Here is a 19,351-nt window from a genome sequence, read left to right as displayed (position 1 = left end):
CTGGCTCGACAGCGGGCATCGGGTCATCAGGCATGACAGCGGGCACTGGGTCATCAGGCATTGGATCGTCTGGCTCGACAGCGGGCATCGGGTCACCAGGTATGACAGCGGGCACCGGGTCATCAGGTACCGGATCTTCTGGCTCGACAGCGGGCATCGGGTCACCAGGCATGACAGCGGGCACTGGGTCATCAGGCATTGGATCATCTGGCTGGATCAGTTCATCAGGCTGGGTACAGACATCAGACTGGGTAGAGACATCAGGCTGAAGTGCGGGTGCTGAGGCACCAGGCTGAACCACGGAAGGCAGGTTCTCAGACAGCAGGCTCACCGGTTTGGATACTGGCAGGATGGTACTGGTTGGAAAGAATTTTCGCTTTTTTCTGGTTTTAACTACTGGAGCACTGCAAGTAAACGCAGGTCTGCAAACGAATGGAGCAGCTGAGGACAGAGAAGAGCTGGAAGATGGAACAGAGGAGGGAGCAGTTGCTGCCGAGGACTTCTTTACAGGGTTAAAGAAAGGATAGGTGCAGCGAGTGGGAGCAGAGGACTGGTATGTGGTAGTTAGCAGAGTATACTGGGCCGTCACTGGGGGTGCTGTCGGGGATGTAGGAAGAGTGCCTTGAGCGGAGGAATGACGTTGTAAGCTGACTGAGGCTGGGTGCAACAAGTCTGACCATGTCTGCAGTATGGGTTGAAAAAAGCTGAGCTTACACAAAGCCTGTCTGGTCAAAGACTGCACTGCGTTTATACAATTCCTTAATACCTGTGGTGAACATGCAGCATAATGCTCCAAGAAGCAATCCACATCATCCTCTAATAACCATACCAGGGACTCTACCCGGTCTGCACTAAATGGTGGCAAAAAGTCATTCCTGCTTTCAGGGGTACCAGATGAAGCCAACTCTACACAAACCTGAATCAAAGGTTGCACTTCAGAGAACTCTGTGCCCTGATCTACTAGAACATGAGCGATCCGTATACATTCTAGCAGTTGATCCCGGGAATACTCCCTCAGAGTCTGATAAGCATATTCTCTGTCATCAAAAACCAGCAGAGACAAATACACAACCTCATCAAGATCCATCCTTCCCAGCAACAAGCCAAGATGGCTTCCCTGTGCAGCCACTTCTGGTCAGGATTGGCCTTGGTGTAAAGTCAGGGCTCCGGGTATGACCAAAGGTGTGTGGACTGACACAGGGAAACGCGGGTTTCAGATATGGTATAAATAAGGCGATTTATTAAGACTAACAATACAAACATAAACGCAGTGCACCACACCCCAAGCTAACACAAATACATACAACAAACCCCAAGCTAACACAAATACATACAACAAGGTGAAACAAACCCAAACCTAAACTGATAAAGATACACAGGTACATACACATATAGAGCACAACATAGTCAGGCAGGCTGGGTCAATAACAATCGGGCAGGTAGGTACAGGAGGAGCAGGTGGAGAGAATGGTCAGGGTCACAAGCCAGGGATCAAACAGGAGAAGTCAGCAGAGGTCAGGATCAGGCAGGGTCAGCAACACGTCAGGCAGGAGCAGGAACAGGAATGCAGGTAACAAGATACAGGGGCCCATGGAAAAACACACACCATGGCACAGACTGCAGGTCTGGCCATCCCTTAAATACACCTGCAATCAGCTTTCATGTGTTTGGCTGACTGCAGGGTTGAGTCTCTGATTGCTGAGAGCACCCGCTTACCGGCCCTGGTACTGCAGCCCACAAGTCCATTCCTGACAGTGCGCATTCTGAAGCCATTTTCCTAATGCCTTAACCTGCATCAACACTGTGATCACCAGGGGAAGTGAAAAACAAATGTTCAATAAGTATATTCAAAGCGGTAATCTGATAAATATAAATGTAATTACCTCCCAGCCCGTTACTCTCAACGATATTGGGATTATCTTATAAAAAATTTTGATAATGCGCCTGCACATGCGCAATATCTCAAGTTAATATATACAAAATCTGTTTATTCCAATAATAAATTATATGAATAGACATCCAGTCAGTATCAAATATCTTTAGTACTCCAACGTGTATGGTGGTATTCAGTGTTGAATAGGTAAGTATCATACATCATGCTAAAAATATTAGTGTATATATAAATAAATATATAAAACGCATATAAATTTATGGTCAGTAAAACAAAATAAATAAAATAATAAAACATAAGATAAAATATAGAAATTCAAATATATAAAACAAGTATATGTCACTGTCACCACTAAAAGGGTGTTTGGCGCTAGTATGTATATATAAATAAATAAATGATAGTCTACCTATACTATTATCACAAAAATTTGTATAAAAAGTATGTAAACCCACAACCTTATACAATGTACAAAGTTAAATATAAAAATTATGTAATAAAATAAATGGATCACATATTTTTTAAAATATAATAGAATAGCTATACAATCAAAACAATACAGCATATTCTAAAATACCTAAAAAAACTGTTAAAATTGCGATGACAATAAAACTGAGGAGGATGAGGTCATGATATTAAAAATGGAATGTATGTTAGCAGTTATCTATAAAACAATTAATGTCGAACTCGACGTTGAGTCCTTTGGGGTGTAAAGTGTCTAAATCGAATTTCCATTTCGATTCGAGTTGAGAGACTGTTCATTCCTCTCCAGTGTGTTTTTATAATATCTATACCTATAAAAGTTAGTGAGGAGGGATCTTTATTGTGGCATAAGCGATAGTGCTTAGAAAGGGAGTGATCTTTATAGCCTTTTTTGATATTACTCACATGCTCCCTAAGGCGGTCTCTCAATCTCCTAGTAGTTCGACCAATATATTGTTTTTGGCTCGGGCATTGTAACAAATATACTACGTGCCCACTATTGCAGGAAATTAATTTATTAATCGTGTATGTCCTTCCCGTGACAGCGGAGGTAAAGTTGTCAACTTTCTTTTTCCTCTTATTATTACAGTGGCAAATTATACATTTGTTGCAGGGGAAAAAGACCTTCATTTCTGCAAAAAAACTAGTGTTTACTGGGGGGTTTAGAATATTCGGAACTATCCTATTCCGTAAGGGCATGGCCCTCCTGAACGTGATTTCAGGTTTATCGGGTAAAAAGCCGGCTAAAGTGGGGTCGGTTTTCAGGATCTTCCAATTGTTATTACTGATTTTCGGAATTGTTTTATATTGGATAGAAAAGTTGGTAATAAAAGGGCACTGTTTTGGGTCCCTTTTTTTCTATTATTTAATATTTCTTCCCTATTCATATTAGCAACCGTTGTTAAAGTGCAATTCAGCATAGACCCATCGTAGCCTTTTTCCAAAAATCTTTCTTTCAAGATCGCTGCTTGAGAGTAATAAGTATCAGTATTGGTACAATTTCTTCTGGTCCTGAGAAACTGACCTTTTGGTATATTGGTTAACCAGGCTGGATGATGGCAGCTGTCAAGAGGAATATAGCTATTTCTGTCTGTTTTGTTTAAAAAATGATTCTGTTACAATCTTACCCCCTTGATTAAGTTAAATCTAAAAAATGGATGCTATGCACACTATATTCAAACGTCAACTTAATGTTCAGTGTGTTGTTATTTAAAGTGCTAAACAAATTTATTAATGCTTGCTCCTCGCCATTCCAAATTAAACATATGTTGTCTATATAACGCCTATAGAAGGAGAGTTCTGGCCATAACCTGGCGTATATCACATCCTCCTCCCACCTGGCCATAAAAAGGTTGGCCAGGCTGGGAGCAAATTTCGCTCCCATTGCAGAAAAAATTTCGCTCCCTTTGTTTGCAGACAAAAATGGTTATTAAACCAAAAATAGTTTTTAGTCATCGCAAAATTTAAAAGTTAAAGTATAAAATCTTTATGTAAAAAGGACATTTCACTAAAATCATTCAGGTAAAATTGCACTGCCTCCATACTATCTGAGTGTTTGATATTTGTATAAAGCGAGGTAACATCTGCAGTGACCAAATATGTCGTTGGGTCTATCTCTATACTTCTAATATCCTGCAGAATTTGTTTGGTATCACGTAAGTATGCCAAAGTTTTGGTCACTAGTGGCTGCAGGAAATGATCTATATATTCACCTGCCTTTAAGCATAATGAACCGATACCACTAATATTGGTCTGCCTGGGGGGTTAGTCGAGTTTTTATGTATTTTTGGCAATATATACAACACTGGCAATCTGGGGGCAGTGGGACATAGGAAGTCTCTTTCCTTCTTATTTAAAATCCTATTGTCATAGCCTTTCTGAATGATCGTCTTAAGCGCTTTTTTAAAAGTTCCCAATGGATTTTTATTCAGTGGGAGATATGTGTCCCTATCACTTAAAATATTTGTTACCTCTCTGACATAATCCACTTTAGATAAAATTACTACCCCTCCTCCCTTGTCAGCTGGTCAGATTGCCAGATTTTTCCTTTCCAGAAGAGAATTCATGGCTTTCTTACAGGCGTCTTGATCTCTGACTTGTTTAAGTTTAATATCATTGAGATCCTTCAATACTGAATCTCTAAAAGAATTGATATAGGTTTGTGATTGTGAGGGGGGGGTTAAATAAAGATGCGTTTCTCAGATTAGAGTTAATGGTTCCACTGTGCGGCATTATGTCTAATGGGGTTGTTAAGAAAATATTTCTTGAGTGATACTTGTCTCACAAAACGACGCACATCAATATATGTTTGAAATTTGAGTGCTGTCTTGGGGGCAAATTTGAGTCCCTTGTGTAATAAATTGAGCTCCTCTGCTGACAATTCCACTTTGCTCAAATTATAGATGCCGGTACCTTTTATAGTTTTCTTTTTTTTCGGGTTTGTTAACCCTCTTGCCTCCCCTCTTTCCTCTATTAAGGCGCTTCTTTTGCGTGTGCGGCATCCCCCTAAAAAATGGGTAGGTGTGTGTTCTCCATTCTGTTGTGTGTTATGGTAGTAATCCAAGTTATACAATGTGGGACCAAAATTATTGGTTCTAAACTGCTGGATAGGTGGTCCAGATGCTCTCTCCCTCCATTGTTGGTTATGGGTTGTGCCTCTAGTAGTTCTTGACGATGCATAGTGTGTATTTGGCCCAAAATTGTTGTGTTATGGTAGTTATTGGGTCTTGTTCTAACATAATCATGTTGATTATTTTTGTTGAGCTGGTTAGGATACCAATCACAATTCCGTGAACCAATATTTCTGTCAGTCATAGGGTATAATGGGTCATATCTATATTGACTGGTATATTATAGTGTCTATCACTATTGTTTTCATTGTTTTTATTGTTTTCATAGGAGATCTGTATTGGCTCTGTGTCCTTAAGCGCCTACGTGGTCGATCATTGGGTCTCCGGGGAAGTCTTTGAGGTTTGGGAGTGTGTGAGGAAATAGGAGCGTTAGAAAGTGGTGTAGGTGCACTAAGGGCATCATCCTTAGCCACTTTCCATTTAAATACATGATCCTCTTGATAATCTTTGTAATCACGAGAATACCTTTTAGTGGTGACAGTGACATATACCGGTTTTATATATTTGAATTTCTGTATTTTATCTTGTTATTATTTTGTTATTTATTTTGTTTTACTGACCATGAATTTATCTGCGTTTTATATATTTACAGTCATGGCCGAAATTGTTGGCACCCTTGATATTTCTCCAGGAAATCATGTATTTCTCACGAAACGTATTGCATTAACACATGTTTTGCTATACACATGTTTATTCCCTTTGTGTGTATTGGGACAAAACAAAAAAAGGGAGGAAAGAAAGCAAATTCGACATAATGTCACACAAACCTCCAAAAATGGGCTGGACAAAAGTATTGGCACCCTTTCACAACTGCGGATAAATAAGAATGTTACAAGCATGTGATGCTCCTGTAAACTCACCTGGGGCAAGTAACAGGTGTGGGCAATATAGAAATCACACCTGAAAGCAGATAAAAAGGAGAGACGTTCACTTAACCTTTGCATTGTGTGTCTGTCTGTGCCACACTAAGCATGGACAACAGAAAGAGGAGACGAGAACTGTCTGAGGACCTGAGAACCAAAATTGTGGCAAAATATCAACAATCTCAAGGTTACAAGTCCATCTCCAGAGAACTAGATTTGCCTTTGTCCACAGTGCGCAACATTATCAAGAAGTTTGCAACCCATGGCACTGTAGCTAATCTCCCTGGTCGTGGACGGATGAGGAAAATTGATGAAAGATTGCAACGCAGAATAGTCCGGATGGTGGATAAGCAGCCCCAAACATGTTCCAAAGACATTCAAGCTGTCCTGCAGGCTCAGGGAGCATCAGTGTCAGCGCGAACTATCCGTCGACATTTAAATGAAATGAAACGCTATGGCAGGAGACCCAGGAGGACCCCACTGCTGACACAGAGACATAAAAAAGCAAGACTACAGTTTGCCAAAATGTACTTGAGTAAGCCAAAAGCCTTCTGGGAAAACGTCTTGTGGACAGATGAGACCAAGATAGAGCTTTTCGGTAAAGCACATCATTCTACTGTTTACCGAAAACGGAATGAGGCCTACAAAGAACAAAACACAGTACCTACGGTAAAATATGGTGGAGGTTCAATGATGTTTTGGGGTTGTTTTGCTGCCTCTGGCACTGGGTGCCTTGACTGTGTGCAAGGCATCATGAAATCTGAGGATTACCAAAGGATTTTGGGTCGCACTGTAGGGCCCAGTGTCAGAAAGCTGGGTTTGCGTCCAAGATCCTGGGTCTTCCAGCAGGACAATGACCCCAAACATACGTCAAAAAGCACTCAGAAATGGATGGCAAAGAAGCGCTGGAGAGTTCTGAAGTGGCCAGCAATGAGCCCAGATCTAAATCCCATTGAACACCTGTGGAGAGATCTTAAAATTGCTGTTGGGAAAAGGTGTCCTTCCAATAAGAGAGACCTGGAGCTGTTTGCAAAGGAAGAGTGGTCCAAAATTCCGGGTGAGAGGTGTCAGAAGCTTATTGATGGTTATAGGAAGCGACTGATTTCAGTTATGTTTTCCAAAGGGTGTGCAACCAAATATTAAGTTAAGGGTGCCAATACTTTTGTCCAGCCCATTTTTGGGGTTTTGTGTGACATTATGTCATATTTGCTTTTCTGCCTCTGTTTTATATTTGTTCCAATACATACAAAGGGAATAAACATGTGTATAGCAAAACATGTGTTAATGCAATACCTTTTTTGTGTGAAATACTTGATTTTCAGGAAAAATATCAAGGGTGCCAACAATTTCGGCCATGACTGTATTTATACATACACTAATATTTTTAGCATGATGAATTTATACTTTAGCATAAATTTAGCATTTATACTTACCTATTCAACACTGAATACCACCATACACATTGGAGTACTAATGGCTCCATAGATATTTGATACTGACTGGATGTCTATTCATATCATTTATTATTGGAATAAACAGATTTGATATATATTAACTTGAGATATTGCACATGTACTGACGCATTATTTAAAAAATTTTTATGATAAGATAATCCCAATATCGTTGAGAGTAACGGGCTAAGAGGTAATTACATTTATATTTATCAGATTACCGCTTTGAATATACTTATTGAACATTTGTTTTTCACTTCCTCTGGTGATCACAGTGTTGATGCAGGTTAAGGCATTAGGAAAATGGCTTCAGAATGCGCACACATTCTGTATTCCTGTAACCAGACCGACAATCTATAACAAAATGGCGCAGGAATACTGCGCACGCTCGGTGCAACCATTAACATAGCATGCGCCAAATAGCCGACAATATGGCGGATGCAGTACATATGCGCGCCATTTATCATTATATAAGGGACACAAATAGACATCAGATGCATGCAGGCATACCCCTATGACTACAGGTGAAACTCAAAAAATTAGAATATCGTGCAAAAGTTCATTTATTTCAGTAATGCAACTTAAAAGGTGAAACTAATATATGAGATAGATTCATTACATGCATAGCAAGATAGTTCAAGCCGTGATTTGTCATAATTGTGATGATTACGGGTTACAGCTCATGAAAACCCCAAATGCACAATATGAGAAAATTAGAATAGTATTGTGAAAAGGTGCAATATTCTCGGCTCAAAGTGTCCCACTCTAATCAGCTAATTAAGCCATAACACCTGCAAAGAATTCCTGAGCCTTTAAATGGTCTCTCAGTCTGGTTCAGTAGGAATCACAATCTTGGGAAAGACTGCTGACCTGACAGTTGTGTAGAAAACCATCATTGACACCCTCCATAAGGAGGGAAAGCCTCAAAAGGTAATTGCAAAAGAAGTTGGATGTTCCCAAAGTGCTGTATCAAAGCACATTAATAGAAAGTTATGTGGAAGGGAAGAGTGTGGAAGAAAAAGGTGCACAAGCAGCAGGGATGACCGCAGCCTGGAGAGGATTGTCAGGAAAAGGCCATTCAAAAGCGTTGGGGACTTTCACAAGGAGTGGACTGAGACTGGAGTCAGTGCATCAAGAGCCACCACACACAGACAAATCCTGGACATGGGCTTCAAATGTCGTATTCCTCTTGTCAAGCCGCTCCTGAACAACAAACAACGTCAGAAGCGTCTTACCTGGACTAAAGAAAAACAGACCTGGTCTGTTGCTGAGTGGTCCAAAGTCCTCTTTTTTGATGAGATCAATTTTTGCATCTCATTTGGAAACCAAGGACCCAGAGTCTGGAGGAAGAATGGAGAGGCACACACTGCAAGATGCTTGAAGTCCAGTGTGAAGTATCCACAGTGTGTTGATTTGAGGAGCAGATGTCATCTGCTGGTGTTGGTCCACTGTGCTTCATTAAGTCCAGGGTCAACACAGCCGTCTACCAGGAGATTTTGGAGCACTTCATGCTTCCTTCCGCAGACAAGCTTTATGGGGATGCTGACTTCATTTTCCAGCAGGACTTGGCACCTGCCCACACTGCTAAAAGCACCAAAACCTGGTTCAATGACCATGGGATTACTGTGCTTGATTGGCCAGCAAACTCGCCTGACCTGAACCCCATAGAGAATCTATGGGGCATTGCCAGGAGAAAGATGAGAGACATGAGACCAAACAATGCAGAAGAGCTGAAGGCTGCTATTGAAGCATCCTAGTCTTCCATAACACCTCAGCAGTGCCACAGGCTGATAGCTTCCATGCCACACCGCATTGAGGCAGTAATTGCTGCAAAAGGGGCCCAAACCAAGTACTGAGTACATATGCATGCTTATACTTTTCAGAGGTCCGATATTGTTCTATGTACAATCCTTGTTATATTGATTGCATGTAATATTCTAATTTTCTGAGATTGTGGATTTTGGGTTTTCATGAGCTGTAAGCCATAATTATCACAATTATGACAGATCACGGCTTGAACTATCTTGCTTTGCATGTAATGAGTCTATCTCATATATTAGTTTCACCTTTTAAGTTGCATTACTGAAATAAATGAACTTTTGCACGATATTCTAATTTTTTGAGTTTCACCTGTATGTGCTAGAGCACGAAACGTGTCAGGGAAGGAGCCGCAGCATCCTGACTTCACGCCGCTGAGGACCATGCTGGTCCAGCAGCCATCTTTGATTCCAGTGCATGGTCAGTTTCTATGTTATTTTACTCTGTTCATCTCCTGTGTTTGGATCAATAAATATCTGGAAGCAATATCACACTATTTTGGCATCCTTTGGGGGCTCTTGCTCTGAGCCCTACCACCCACAGGGCCGATCATCAGAAGAGGTGTGAGGTGTGGCATTGCTACCGACGACCCAGAGGGGAGTCCTTACCAGGGATAGAGGTCCATAGGATGATCCAGCTGACCTAATGAGATTGTATGTTCTCAAATGCGCAACATTATTGCGCATCTGGTGAGTGCATGACTTTATTATTTGATTATCACCAGAAGAATCTGTAGAAGATCACCCTCACCTGAAACTTCACGTCTATCTGATATATAAAGACTTTGTCACTATAGTTACACCTATGACCACCTTTATTGATTTTTATTTGCACTTTATCACTTTATATCAATATACCATTAGTAGTGGCATTCTTTCTGATACATGAAGATTGACGACTATATTATAAGTTCATGTTTTATGTGTTTTTATTCATTTATATGATGGCATTTTATTATATTAGTTATTAGCACTGCACCTTATATTTTATATTAGGTTTTACTCCAAGTCCAGGGATCCTACAATCTTTTGTGATGGATGCTCTGGTGACTCTGTGGAATGAGTTAAAACTGGTCTATACCTTTCCTCCTCCTGAATTTCCTTCCATGCCTACTCAACAGGCTCAAGAAGCAGCACATCCCAGTAATTTTTCACACTCTGACTTCATTAGGCTCCTGGAAGACTGTCCTTGGGCCCTCTCATATTGTCCATATCTTCTTTTTCATGGTCTGGTTTACCACCCTGCTTCCTGGTTATTAGCTTTAATGTGTCAGGAGAAGAAGTCCGTGAGCATCACATCAGATAGCAGATTCATGTGAAAGAGTGAATGGCAACCATGATCTGGCCAGGCCATGCCCCCAGTGCCTTTTGCTTTGCCTCTCGGAGCTTAATCATGGGAATAAAAGTTCAGAGCAAGTGGGAAGGGGGGGGGGTTTATAAACCCATCATTGGCTGTCACATGATTAAAACATAAATGACACAAATAGACAATCAAAGGAGTATGTCTGCAAGTCAGCCATAAATGTCAAAGATGTCGAAAATTGAAAGACCTGTACTTTGTGATTAAAAATAGATAATCTTGGGGCTACAAAAAGTGATTGTCTGACCAACAAGAATGTCCATATAAAAAAAAAATATATATATATATATTCTAAACTCCCCCCACTTTCTCAGAACTTCAATCCCCATGATTAAGCTCTGAGGAGCAGAATTAAATGTGTTGGGGCGTTGCCTGGCTGCAACCCATGCTGAGACTGCCATTCACTCTTTCACACAGGTCTGCTCTCTGATGTGCGGCTCACAGATGTCTTCTCCTGACATGCTATAGATTGGTGCCTTTACAAACTCCTTTCCCATATAAAAACAAGATATGCAGCGCTAATAAAATTAATAGGAACAAGTAGAAAATCAGAACATGAATGACATTATAACATATGTGAAAGAACTCAGTCCATATCGCATGGTGAGATAAAGTGATAGGTGCAATTGTCCAGATAATCCATGGTCAGAGATAAACGTGACTCTTGTGATCTCGTGATTGTACAAATAATGCACTAACCAGATAGCGCAAGAGATGCGCATGGAGCAATTAAGACCTGCTCCTGGTGCTCTGGACTTGTGATATTAGGAGGATGTCATCTGCAGGTTGGCCACCAGATGTCATCAATCCAGGTATATTCGTAAGTCATCCACCAGAAAAATCATCAGCGGGGGAGGGGGTAATCCCACATCACTCCAAACCAACAGGAACCTTCAAAAGCGGGCTCCCATGCAATAGATGAGACCCAGAGAAGCTTCTAATAGTGTAGTATGTCTTTAATAAGCCAAACTAACAGCATGTACAGTTTAAGGATAAACTTACATCCAGAAACGAATCTGGCCACCAGGGTGTCAGTCAGGATAGCCTTGTGGTATGAGTACACAGGTCAGGGGCACCTCCCTAACGCGTTTCATGTAAATAACACTCCCTCTGAGGAAGTGTTATTTACACAAAACGCGTTAGGGAGGTGCCCCTGACCTGTGTACTCATACCACAAGGCTATCCTGACTGACACCCTGGTGGCCAGATTCGTTTCTGGATGTAAGTTTATCCTTAAACTGTACATGCTGTTAGTTTTGCTTATTAAAGACATACTACACTATTAGAAGCTTCTCTGGGTCTCATCTATTGCATGGGAGCCCGCTTTTGAAGGTTCCTGTTGGTTTGGAGTGATGTGGGATTACCCCCTCCCCCGCTGATGATTTTTCTGGTGGATGACTTACGAATATACCTGGATTGATGACATCTGGTGGCCAACCTGCAGATGACATCCTCCTAATATCACAAGTCCAGAGCACCAGGAGCGGGTCTTAATTGCTCCATGCGCATCTCTTGCGCTATCTGGTTAGTGCATTATTTGTACAATCACGAGATCACAAGAGTCACGTTTATCTCTGACCATGGATTATCTGGACAATTGCACCTATCACTTTATCTCACCATGCGATATGGACTGAGTTCTTTCACATATGTTATAATGTCATTCATGTTCTGATTTTCTACTTGTTCCTATTAATTTTATTAGCGCTGCATATCTTGTTTTTATATGTTCTCATTTGGGTTCCAAAGGTGACCTTTTATGCTAGCTGCTTTATTCCTACGTTCCCAGCGCTCTATTATCAACTTATACAAACTCCTTTCCCAGCCAGCACTCACAGCGGTCTATCCTGGACTTTACCTCTTACCTGAGCGGCATCTATGTCTTTGCTTTTGGGTCAAACTGGCTTTAACAGCTTGACCGTTGAAATCCAGGTCCTGAGAGACAGCGGCCTGTCAGATTTGGTCATCCCTAAGCTCTTAAAAGCTAGGAAATTGACAAAGTTTACTATTGCATTTGGAAAGTATATTTCTCTTGGTGTGGGACAAGGAAATTCCATTACATGAAGTCCTAATGAAGTACATGAATTGAGGCTTTTCTGTATTCTGGATAGATCAGCATTTGATCAATGACTCTCTGCGATGTCAGCCCAGTTCTGAAATTCCAGGCACCACCCCATCCTAACACCCATTATGTCTAACCTATGTAAAAAAGATCTGTATAGCTCTGGTCCAGTCACAAGATCTATCCTGTGTCGGCCAGTGATAGGTGGTGCCTAGAATTCCATTTTAAAAGACCACCTATTGAGCCTATCATGGATATTCCTCTATCTTTACTTGCAAAATTGCCTTTCTTGTTACCATCCTTTCTGTGAGGCCAGTTTCTAAGTTGGCCTTGACCTGTAAAGACCCTTTCTTTTGCTACACACAAACAAAGTTGTTTGGGGCCCCAGAAATCCTTTCTTCTCAAAGTCTTCTCTTTAATTCTAACCAGGCTATTCTACCATCCTTCTGTCCTGCTCCTAAATAACCTATGGAAATTATCCTCCATAGTCTGGATGTGGTATGCACTATTTGAGTCTCTATTTTCAACAGTCCAATCCTGTTTGTCATTCCTGATAGTTCCCTGAGTGGACAGCCTGCTTATACTTATGATCTCAATGGCAAAGTTCACCCATTTCTGGTAAAGGTACACTCCACTAGGTATGTTAGTGTCTTTCCAGCATCATGCATCTCTTTTTATTAGATTTACAAGGATGCCACCTGATCCTGTTCACATGTTAAAGTTCTACCAGAGTACATTACAGGGCACCCCCCCCCCTCAGAAGCAGCATAACCTATGTCCCCTAATACTCTTGTGTGCTGTAAGGTACTCCAAGAAAAATATTTTATGGCAAGTCTGGAATCCCATTTTTTTCTGTACTTGCAGAAAATGTACTCGGCCTGCAAAAATAAATCTAATGCAGCCATTACACCTAAGTACTGGTAGACTATAATGTATTCAATTTAGGTCTTGGGATCAGATATTCTTTAAAGCACATACACATAAGGTATTGGAACTGTTATAGGTTATTAGAAGAAAAATGTTTTGTCATAGTTCTCCTTTCAGACTAATCCAGTTTTTTGCATTATTCACAGTTTATTATTAATAACTGAGCTCTTTATTTCTGCTCTTTTGGGTCTTAATTACCTTGCTCATTACTGCTATGCTGTAATTTGTGGCATTATGTATTAATTATACATATAGTTATTGACCTCACTTGTTAACTCTTAGAACCCATGAGATACAGGCATATGATGAGGCTGAGCAGGTCTCAGTGGAGGTGACGTCATGGGAACAGAGCACTGTTGCAGAGCCAGAAGAACAGAAGCATGGGTGAGTTAAATTCTGTGAAAGGTCTCTTATTTTTGTTAACTCTTTCCTTGAGCAATAGGCCAGGGTGTGGGTCCAGTTTATGCCTCTTGACACAGTTTCACAATATCTGCGAGCCAGAGTTTGTTTTAGCATGAAATTTAAAAGCTAGTATCCACTGACTATGAACATTCCTAGAAACCAGTAACAAAGGTTACATTGTACAACATAAGTACTATAATTTGCTTGCTACAAAACTAGAAGGTGGTTTCCACACTCAAATGTGCTATAGAAATCTGATGTCCTGTTTGTGACATCAGCATTCAGTGTTCAGAGGCTTCATACTGACATCACAGCTGATCTACTTCTTTGTGCTTCTCTGCAACAACAGATGATTGAAATGTATTTATTATAACAGATGTCAGTAAGCAGTGATATATTACTATGTGTGGTCTTTTTTTTACCTTTATACAGTTTATTCACTAGTTAATGTGGTCCATATTGATTTGATCAAACACCCTGTCACAAAAAAAAATTAAAAGCCCAAGTGTATTTTTATATTTTTATTTAAATCGCTAACCTAAGAATTATAAAATGAATTAAGGCTTTCGCTGTAATACTGAATTCCTCTCTTACCCACTCTCCTATCCAGCACTGATCTTCTTTTGGGTTTGATGCTTAGCATAATTTAACTCCCTGTGTGTGCAGGGCATCAAGGACACACCCACTGGGAGCACCCAGCAATGGAGAAGAGACTTTTTGTCGAGGCTTTAAGAATAAATGAGAGAAATGGAAAATAATTTGTGATTAAATGGTGATACAAATCATGAATTGATGATTAAAAAAATGGAAATTTAAAAATATACAAATAATTTCTTACATGAATGTTGTGCAGCCATTTTTTACTTGATTAGATTTGACTTGTTCTGAGATTTGAAAAGTGCTATTATAATTTAGGATGAATTAAAATAGAATGTCAAAACTCCACTTTTTCTTCCAAAAGACAAAAATCTAAATCCAAATTCTAAGCTTCTGAGTTCAGACTATGCAGTTCAAGAGTTGGCCAACCCTTCACTTTTGTATGCGGGTTCTTGGTGTGATAGTTACCTCCTGTAAGGCAATTCTGTATGCCCAATTTTAACCAAGACGCTTACAACTCAACATTCATGCTGCATGAGCCAAGAAGGAACATTAGACCAGAGATACGCAACCATTTAGAGGTGGATATCTACCTGAACAACATGAAAGAGACTGGAGATAACCAGGGTACAATGAACTTTTTCTTTTTCTTTTTTTTCTTTTTTTTTTTTAAAGGAAATTGCCTAGCAAGGCCCAAATAAAAAGTAAGCATGGCATGGAGAAAACTTAGAAGAATCTAATAAAACAAATGTCACTGAAAATTATAAACTTAGCCTGCCTAAAGTAGTTATAAGTGCAAATTTTTTCCCCCTAAAGCAATAAATATGTTATACTTACCTGCTCTGTTGCACAGAGCAGCCCTTTTCCTCCTCTTCTGGGGTCCCCTACCTGTGCTTTCTGCTCCTCCTTTTCTGCGAGTGCTCCCCTAGCAAGCTGGTTAAAAGGGGCGTACTCATGTGGGCACACTGTCAAACCGCGCTGTGTGCGTCCATAGACACACAGCATTGTTCGACCCTGCCCCCTGTTCCCTCTTTACAGGATGTGATTGACAACATCGGAAGTCAATGGCTCCTGCTGCTGCCTCTGTGTCCTGTGAGAGCAGGGAAAGGGGAAAGGACCGCTGTAGATGGGCACATAACTGGATTGAGAAAGGACTCTGGTAAGTGTTTGGGGGGGGAGCAATTCAACCACTAGAACATTTTTACTTTAATGCAGGGAATGCATTAAGGTGACAAATGTCTTGACTTTAGAACCATGTTAAACTTTGCTTAAGTGAGAAACTTGCTATTCACTTTCATTCACAATTTGTTTCATGTCTGGAGAGTAATTTGTCACCTCAAGTCTGATGCAGGAGTCCATCACAAAGGCGTAACAACTGGTACTGCAGCCTGACTTTCCTGACTAGTTTCTGGCCTGGCTGTCTGCTCTGATGTCTGGCCTGGCTGGCTGGATTACATTCTGGCCAGTGTAAGTAATAAGAACGTCAGTGTTCAGGGGTCAGTAGTATGTAGGGCAGTGTACAGAGGTCAGTAGTATGCAGGGCAGTGTACAGAGGTCAGTAGTATGTAGGGCAGTGTACAGAGGTCAGTAGTATGCAGGGCAGTGTACAGTGGTCAGTATTAGGTAGGGCAGTGTACAGAGGTCAGTAGTATGTAGGGCAGTGTACAGAGGTCAGTAGTATGTAGGGCAGTGTACAGAGGTCAGTAGTATGTAGGGCAGTGTACAGAGGTATTAGGTAGGGCAGTGTACAGAGGTCAGTAGGATATATGGCAGTTTACAGGGGTCAGTATTATGTAGGGCAGTGTATAGAAGTTGATTAGTATTTACAGCAGTGTACAGAGGTCACTAGTGCGTAGGGCGGTGTACAGGGTCAGTAGTTTCTAGGTACAAGGGTCATGAGAATGTAGAGTGGTGCATAGTAGTCAGTAGTATGTAGGGCAGTGTACAGGGATCATCAGTTTGTAGGGCAGATTATAAGGGTCAGCAGGGCAGAGGACAGAGATCAGTGGGGCAGTGTACATGGGGTTCAGCAGGGCAAAAAACAGGTCAGTGTACAGGGATTAGCAGGGCAAGGAAAAGTTCAGCAGGATAGTGCACAGAGGTCAGCAGGGCAGAGGACAGGGGGATCTGTAGGGCAGATACAGGGTTCAGCAGGGCGGAGGACAGTAGGGCAGTGTACAGGGGTTAGCAGGGTTGAAACAGTAGGGCAGTGTACATGTAATGGCATGCAATGCCAAGCTGCGGTTTGTAAAACGAGCAAAATCCTCTCTTGTATTGACAGGTATAGACTCCAGAGAGAGAGAGAGACCTCATTTTACCCCGGTACAAATCATTAGTAAGACCTCATCTGGAATATGCAGTTCAATTTTGGGCATCAACTCACAAAAAGAACATTGGGGAACTGAAGAAAGTGCAGAGAAGGGCAACCAAACTTTTAAGAGGCATGGAGGAGATCAGCTATGAGGAAAGATTAGAGGAACTGAATTTATTCTCTCTTGAGAAGAGGAGATTAAGGGGGGATATGATCAACATGGATAAATACATCAGTGGTTCATATAGTGAACTCGGTGTAGAGTTATTCACCCTGAGGTCATCACAGAGGACAAGGGGGCACTCTTTACGTCTGGAGGAAAAGAAATTTAATCTCCAAACACGGAAAGGTTTCTTCACAGTGAGAGCTGTGAAAATGTGGAATAGATTCCCTCAAGAGTTGGTTCTGGCCAGCTCAGTGGATTGCTTTAAGAAAGGCCTGAATTTTTCTTGGATACACAGAATATGAATATAACTGGATACTAACATTAGGTAAAGTTGATCCACGGAATATCTGATTGCCTCTTGGGGGATCGGGAAGGAACTTTTCCCCTGCAGGAAAAAGCTAGAAAAAAAGCTGTTAGGGGCATTTTAGTAGCGTGTAGGAGAGTTTAGCATTTTTTCTGCTGGCAAAACTCTCCAAAAACAGTTTTTTTTCTTCTCCTAGATGCTGGAACTCAAAAAATGCTAATAGCCTAAAGTAGTGTGCATGGACACATAAGATAACACTGTTTAGCTTCTAGGAGCAGAAAAAAAAATGCTAATAGCTTCTAGGAGTTTAAAAACAAATGGAGGCTAAAACAGTGTAGGCACTTATTAATGTTTTACATAGCTATACCTGCAAAATGGGCCAACCAAGTTTTTTAGTTCTTGCATATTGCTTTAGGTATATTGGGAAAATAAATAGCACTTTGGGCTACCGTATTTTTTGCTCCATAAGACGCACTTTTTTCCCCCAAAAAAAGGGGGGAAAATGTCAGTGCGTCTTATGGAGCGAATATGGAGCGGCCGGTCCGGTATTTCCACTGCCGCCGTGTCAGAATACCGGGCCGGCCGCTCAGCTCTACAGCGGGACCTTATAGAGATGACTGCTGACCTTTGGGGAGGGAGGGGGAGCGGGTACCTGAATTTGACAGGTACCCGCTCCCACTTCCGTGGAGTTGTTCTTTCATCTTACCCGTTCCTCTATCCAGCGGCGCGGTCTTCCCGGCTTCTGTAGTGTGGGCATGACAGCCGGGTGCCAAGTGCGCATGCGCAAGAAGCGGTGCTTTTTGTTTATGGTAAGGCGGCACCTGGGACACATGACAGATCCCAGAAGCCGCCGGACCAATCACAAAGCGCAAGTGCTTCTCGCTCATGCGCACTGGGCACCCGGCTGTCATGCCGAGCGCCATTACAGAAGCCGGGAAGACAGCGCGCGGCTGGATCGAGGAACAGGTAAGATGAAAGAACAACTCCGCGGAAGTGGGAGCGGGTATCTGTCAAATTCAGGTACCCGCTCCCCCCCCCTCCCCAAAGGTCAGCAGTCATCCCCTGTACTATCCACAGTCTCTGGTCATCCCTGTGCTGTCCGCAGTCTCTGGTCATCCCTGTGCTGTGTCCGCAGTCTCTGGTCATCCCTGTACTGTGTCCGCAGTCTCTGGTCATCCCTGTACTGTGTCCGCAGTCTCTGGTCATCCCTGTACTGTGTCCGCAGTCTCTGGTCATCCCTGTACTGTGTCCGCAGTCTCTGGTCATCCCTGTACTGTGTCCGCAGTCTCTGGTCATCCCTGTACTGTGTCCGCAGTCTCTGGTCATCCCCTGTACTATGTCTGCAGTCCGTTAGTTCAGAATTTTTTTTCCTGTTTTCTGCCTCTAAAACCTAGGTGCGTCTTATGGAGCGAAAAATACGGTACTTTGCAAATATTGTTATAAATAACCTTTAAAATTAGCTATTTTAAAAGTTCCTATTTAAAAATGTGCCACTAATGTGTCCTATAGTGACATTGAGGTTAGTAGGAGGAACCAGTGAGCACTGCATGGAATATAGTGTATTGGCGTTTTTCAAAAGTTTAAAAAAAAAATTTCACCCAGCGATTGCTTTTCAATTGGGCATTGTTTGGCAGCAGGAAAGGTAAATGTATACTTTCTACTTTACAGGCTCATTTTTAAATTAGGACACAAAGTTGCACAATAAGCTTCTGGGCCTTTTCAGTAAGAAATACTTAAAGTGGAGCTCCACCCAAAATTTGAAGTTCCTTTAAGTCTTTGTTCCCCGCTCCCCATTAAGGATTGGCACCTTTGGGGAGCGGGTACCCAAATTTGACAGGTTCCCACTACCCCAGCAATTGAAAGCGGAAGTTGTCCCCCCCCCCCCCCCCCTCCCCGTAGTCTTGTGGGACACGTGACACGTCCCAGAAGACTACGGGGCCATTCCCAAAGCGCATCGCTTCTCACGCATGCACAGTGGGCACCCGGCTGTGAAGCCAGAAGCCACAAACTGTCACAGCCTGGTGCCCACGCTGAAGATGCTGGCGCCAGGGAGAGAAGACGGCCAGTGAACCCAGCGGGGACAGGTAAGT

General features: G+C 41.9%; 1 protein-coding gene across 3 annotated transcripts in view; it reads left to right on the top strand.

Moving 5' to 3' along the window:
- PIP5K1C (phosphatidylinositol-4-phosphate 5-kinase type 1 gamma) overlaps positions 1-19,351 on the top strand; it is a 326,185-nt gene that overhangs the window by 266,120 nt on the left and 40,714 nt on the right. For all 3 annotated transcript variants that reach the window (XM_089687401.1, XM_089687403.1, XM_089687402.1), the window contains one exon: positions 13,764-13,865. In XM_089687401.1, the coding sequence (XP_089543527.1) occupies positions 13,764-13,865 (102 nt within the window). The remainder of the gene's footprint in view (positions 1-13,763; positions 13,866-19,351) is intronic.

Source organism: Staurois parvus, unplaced genomic scaffold (genome assembly GCF_062004578.1).
Source record: "Staurois parvus isolate SC_StPar_1 unplaced genomic scaffold, SC_StPar_1.0 ptg000425l, whole genome shotgun sequence".
Lineage (NCBI taxonomy): Eukaryota > Metazoa > Chordata > Amphibia > Anura > Ranidae > Staurois > Staurois parvus.
The sequence above is the reverse complement of the archived record's forward strand: the minus strand, read 5'-3'. Positions and strand labels throughout refer to the sequence as shown.